The sequence below is a fragment of the Etheostoma spectabile genome, chromosome 10, assembly GCF_008692095.1.
Source record: "Etheostoma spectabile isolate EspeVRDwgs_2016 chromosome 10, UIUC_Espe_1.0, whole genome shotgun sequence".
NCBI classification, from domain to species: domain Eukaryota; kingdom Metazoa; phylum Chordata; class Actinopteri; order Perciformes; family Percidae; genus Etheostoma; species Etheostoma spectabile.
The window spans coordinates 6252404-6258330 of record NC_045742.1 but is presented as its reverse complement, the minus strand read 5'-3'; the positions used below and the strand labels follow the sequence as shown (position 1 = coordinate 6258330).

General features: G+C 39.2%; 1 protein-coding gene across 1 annotated transcript in view; it reads left to right on the top strand.

Moving 5' to 3' along the window:
* Positions 1-177: 177 nt before the first annotated feature.
* afg2a (AFG2 AAA ATPase homolog A) overlaps positions 178-5927 on the top strand; it is a 121228-nt gene continuing 115478 nt past the window's right edge. Inside the window, exons 1-6 of the mRNA XM_032527357.1 lie at positions 178-589; positions 1954-2078; positions 2883-3040; positions 3994-4052; positions 4953-5609; positions 5721-5850. Coding sequence (XP_032383248.1) covers positions 415-589; positions 1954-2078; positions 2883-3040; positions 3994-4052; positions 4953-5609; positions 5721-5850 — 1304 coding nt within the window. The 5' untranslated portion in view covers positions 178-414. The remainder of the gene's footprint in view (positions 590-1953; positions 2079-2882; positions 3041-3993; positions 4053-4952; positions 5610-5720; positions 5851-5927) is intronic.

Here is a 5927-nt window from a genome sequence, read left to right as displayed (position 1 = left end):
CAATAAACCCAAAGTAACCGTTGAAAACTATGGAAAAACATCGCTGGACATTTAAAAAGCCGCATGCCGAATGTGAGCCTGTATCCAAGTTATGTTTGCTGTACCTTTAATCAAACTGAAGCACGTGTGTCTACTTGCGTGTAACAACTACAACCTAAAATTACATGATTTGACTATTAAATGTTGCATTACTTTATTCTTGGGACCTTATTAGTTCCAGGTTCTTATATTTAATTGCTTCCAGTTAACAATAAAATAAATACAACAAATACAAAAAGGATCTTGCTTAACGTAAAAGATTCGAAGCTTTACGGTAGACGGAGGCGGGACTAAACTTTAACCAGGAAGTTTACAACACCGCTCCATGTTTACACATGTTAGTGCGTTCACGTGGAGGAGATTTTTACTATTGAAATGTCTTCAAAGAAAAATAAAAGCAAATCGAAAAGAGTGAGTGAAAGTGACAGTTCACTCTTATCGAAGGAGGGCTCAAATGACTCCTCCAACCTGCAGACATCTGGCCACGAAGGAGGAAGCTGCAAAAGTTTACACATCAACTCATTCACTGTCATCGATTTCATTGAAAAAGGTGAGACATTTTACAGGCTTTACAACAGTTGTAACTTATGTAAATGCTTTCAGTAAATGAACCAATCTGCAGTATAAAGATGGGAGATCTGCTGTGGTTGGTCCTTGCTGCACTAAGTGATGCTGTATGTACTTGTGACGTCCAGGCAACAGCAGAGGCAAATATTTGATAGATCTATCTCTGTATACACATATTTTATAGATCTATCTCACTATATACACATATTTCATAGCTCCATCTTTGTTCTCAAGCAAATTGGATTTAAAATGAGTCACTGACTGAAGCAAAAGTGGCTTTCAACTTCGAGGAAATTTGAGGGTGTCCATCCATATTTAGAAACATTTCTTTTTTTATCAGCAATGAAGCACGAAGAGGATATTTTATACCCTAAAAGATTAACTTTTGAGGATATCTAATTGGTTTGTGTTTCAGACTTTATTCAGAATGCTTATGGCTCAAATGAACTTTAGCAGCACTTTAAAACATATTTTTGTGCAGAAAAATGACTGTAAATGTTGTCCTTACATGGGAAAAGCTTTGGGATCTCTTAATGAATGAACAGGAGGAATGATTGCAACAAGCAACACCTGTCGTAAACTTGAACAGTTTTGAACATAATCCTCTAAAGGTTAGAGTCAGCACTTAAACTTCAGCATGATGTTGTGGAAAAGAGACTTCAGATATGGTATTAGGGGACCATAAGGTCTATATAAAAGAGACTTCAGAGACAGTATTAGGGGACCACTAAGGTCTATATAAAAGAGACTTCAGATACAGTATTAGGGGACCACTAAGGTCTATATAAAAGAGACTTCAGAGACAGTATTAGGGGACCACTAAGGTCTATATAAAAGAGACTTCAGATACAGTATTAGGGGACCACTAAGGTCTATATAAAAGAGACTTCAGATACAGTATTAGGGGACCACTAAGGTCTATATAAAAGAGACTTCAGATACAGTATTAGGGGACCACTAAGGTCTATATAAAAGAGACTTCAGATACAGTATTAGGGGACCACTAAGGTCTATATAAAAGAGACTTCAGATACAGTATTAGGGGACCACTAAGGTCTATATAAAAGAGACTTCAGATACAGTATTAGGGGACCACTAAGTTCTATATAAAAGAGACTTCAGATACAGTATTAGAGGACCACTAAGGTCTATATAAAAACATCCAAAGAGCACTATGGCATGGGACCTTTAACAAGGAACATCCCTCAGAATGAGCAGGTTTACTTTTGATACCTGAGGACATTTACAGAAAGTACTATTTTACCTTTTTTTCAAGTGAAGTCTGTCTCTGGGTCTTTTTGTTATTTGTTTTATTTCACATCAAATGTTTGTTCATTTTCTTCACAGCCGATGACAAAACACCCAAAAGTTGCAGATCAACTTTAGTCCAACTGAGCCTCAACTCCATGAAGTCGGCCAGCGTTTGCATCGGGAGACCTGTCCTGCTGACGAGTCCCACGGGACAGCAAGAGGTGTTGTCTTCTCTTCTTCTCATCAGTTTCTGTGTCCAATATTTTGTAAACACATGTATTGAAAAGCTCTCGTAAAGCTCTACTATAACATATTAAACGCGCAATGTTGTTTTGTCTTGCTGTCTTTTTTAAAAGGTGTAAATCTTCACTATGTATGATATGATTACGATTATCCTGTCAACCGTTTGAATCGATTTGATATCATGATGCATCACGATGTGTCATAATATTATATATTACTACACATGGTTGTCATCAACAAATTCAAGTAGTCACATCCTCACAACTCAAACTCCCCTTTTTATTGTATCTGCTCCTAAAAAAAAGAACTCTCTGAATGAGTCTGAACACAGCAGACAACAGACAGGCGTTTAACTAAAAAAGCAGCAAGTGGAAAATCAACATTTTACAGTAACATCAATAGGTCATGGAATTGTCCAGGTCCGCATTGTGATGCAATAATTATTTCAACACCCCTGCTGTCCTTTAACCCTTACCTGATCATATATGTGTAAAAACCTACCTCTTCAGTCTGGCATGCTCAGTCTAATTTGATTTGTTAATTGCTTTGTATTTCTACGTGGTCTTTGTTGTGCATCTGCTTGTTTCATCTTCTACTATTTGTACATGGAATGTGTCCTTGAGTGTTGAGAAAAGCCACCATGAAGAAAATGTGTTATTATCATTATCATTATGGTTTCTGTTCTCCGGAAACCACCTTCCTAACCTTTTGGCTGCCTGCAAATAATCTTTCAGCTCTGAAACCTTTTTAATACTTATTTTTTCTCTTTCTCTGTCTTACAGGTGTGCTTAGGTTGGCCGGTTGCCTCTTTTCCTGGCGGAAAAGTTGGTCTTCAGAAATGTGCTCAGAAGAACCTCAGGGTGAAGTCAGGGGCCGAGGTGACGCTGCATCCACTAACAGGTCCTGTGCTTCAGGCTGAGGAGGTGGTCCTCTCTAACAGGTAAGCTGGCTCTCTTTGACAAAAACAATAAATAGAGTAGTATTATAATATTTTTCTAAGTACATTATACCACATTATAGGTATTGTACTCCGCTTCTAGTTTACTAGGCACAACTAGCTAAAACAAATGGAGTAAACACAGGGTACAAAATTAACTTTATGTTCATCGGCCAAATGGCTAGTGAATGTTGAAATTCTACCAGCCACTTAATAGATTACCATTGTTTTTATTTTTTGGGCTGGGGAGTGAAGCAAATCTACCAGCCACGTGCTAATTTTGTACCCTTAGTACACGGCACTGCAATAAATCATAAAGGTTATAATGTTCAGCCTTTAATGTCCTTTTTTTAATCAATGAAAGTAGACTAAATATGCATACATCACATATCCACTGTGTCTTTTTTCTTAGAAATATCATAAATCTCTACTATTCATTTTATTCATGAACATCTGTAGCGGAAAATTTGAATCTTCCTACAAATAGCTGATGAAGTTATTCGCTCTAAAGTCATTGTACTCATGTACAACAGTATCCATAATCATTTTCTACCTCTAAAAAACCTTTAGATTGAAAAACACACCTTTTTATGGTGTGTATCTCAGGTAAATGCTGCCATCTGCTGGTAACTCGTTGCAACTGAATTTTAAATGCCAAACTATCAGTTAACTATTAGTTCTAATATCTATTAATTAGTATTGTCGGGCGTTTGCCTAGTCACATTATACATCTGTTTGTAATTATATTTATACATTTTTTTAATATTATTTTATATGACATATTTGGATTCTGGGTTATCCTTTTCATTTTTCAATGTTTTTTTAAATCTGTGCTTTGTGTTCTATATGATGCTGAACCTTTAAAGAGATTTTGATGAGTAATGTTAAGATTATACTGTATATATATATATATGTATAGTACATTATAGTTCATTCTCACATAAACTTTCATTCAGGTCAAAAGATGACACACTAGAGACAGACAAGTTCAAGAACTTCTTCCTGAGGTCCCTGGGTAAGTCAGTCCCTTCACACTGTTTTTCCTCTATGTTTATTGGAACGTCAGTAGAAAACACTTTTGGAGCAGGGATGGGAATTTCAGGGAATTCTACGATTTAATTCCTACTATCGATGACGAAATTTGATTCACAATTGATTCTCCTTTCCAAACTTGATTCTCCATAGCATAAATAGAAAGAGGGGCACTGTGTTTTTGCTCTGTCTCCACTGAAATGAAATGTTAAACACAACTGGCAGATCCGCTAACTGGCCACGATTAAGGTCACTTCCTGAATGAACCAAAATAAAAATAAACAAAGTTGTGACATTCTTCTTCCTGTAGGATGATAATATCATGCATACATTTTTGCGCAATAAACAATAAATACATTTACAATAATTTGCTGAATACATACAGAAGTTATTAGATTTTTATGTGAACAGTATGCACAGCTGTTTCAGTTGGTTTTTGTATTTCTATCTTGAGGTAAAGGTGAGGTCCCGTTTTTTCCGACCATTTCCATTATCAAGAGATAAGATAAGATAGACTTTATTAATCCCACACTGGGGAAATTCCTGTGCTACAGCAGCTCAAGAAATGTACACACATCAGCATAACACAAATCCACATTAAGAAGACATAGGAGAAACAATATACATTAAGGATAAAACCTAAACTCACAGTCTCATGTAGGGGCTGAGATGATTGATGCCAGCCTGGCTAACATCCTCCTCTCCCTCACCTCATCTATCGTGTCCAGAGGGCAGACCAGAACAAGGCTAGCCTTCTTCACCATCATTCATCATTTATACATGGATGTATGGATAGATAATGTCCTGGTTTTTAATTGCTGTTTATGTTCAGTTATATTCCAGACTATCATAACTCTCTCCTGGTTTGTCTGTCTTGTGCCAGTTGGAAACATCATTTTGCCAGGGAATGTCATCCCCCTGACCTACTTCGGCCGGTCATGCAGTCTACGTGTTGAGACCATAAGAGGGGAGGACGGAGTCACGCTCCGCAGACCAGCTGCACCCCCAGGACTGGGCCCTGACACGGACGAGTCCTGCGTGATGACCTCCGTGCTGGACTCCACGTCCGCCGACCTCTCACTGCAGCTCAGCTTGCTCACCGTGGATGACAACAGTGCTGACGGGGCACCAAGCATGCACGGAGAGCCGGGTCCTGCAGCCAGCACCCCACACCGACCAGCCCACTCGCCTTCTCTCTCCTCACCCGCTGCTCCTTTCACCCCATCCTGCAACTCCCAGAATCCTTCTGCAGAGACAGCAGAGGATGCCTTCAGTCTGGAGGACTCCCTAAGCTCAGAGCAGGCAGAGAAAACCCCCACAGCTCCCTCTGGTGGTGTTCTGAGTACAGACACCTTCTACTGCCTGTCCTGCACCACTAAAGTGAGTTTCCAGGACAGAGCAGGGCAGGAGGATGCAGACACAGAAGCCAAAATGTCAAAGGTCAAATACAGCATGATTGGCGGCCTCAGCAGCCAGTTGGATGTCATCAGAGAGACCATTGAGCTTCCTCTGAAACATCCTGAGTTGTTCTCCAACTATGGTAGATCAGACAGCACAACGCTGTTCCACAAACATTAATTAGACTAAAGGAATGTTGATCTAGGGCTTAATTTAACATGAAAACTCATAGACCTAATGGTTTTCTATGCAGGGATCCCACCTCCACGAGGGGTGCTTCTGTATGGTCCCCCGGGCACAGGAAAGACTATGATTGGACGAGCCATAGCCAATGAGGTTGGAGCTCACATGACGGTGATCAACGGCCCCGAGATCATAAGCAAGTACGGTCATATTGCTCAAAATTGTTTTAGCCAGTCAAATGATAAGAATTGAGAATAAAGATGACAATTCAAATAGT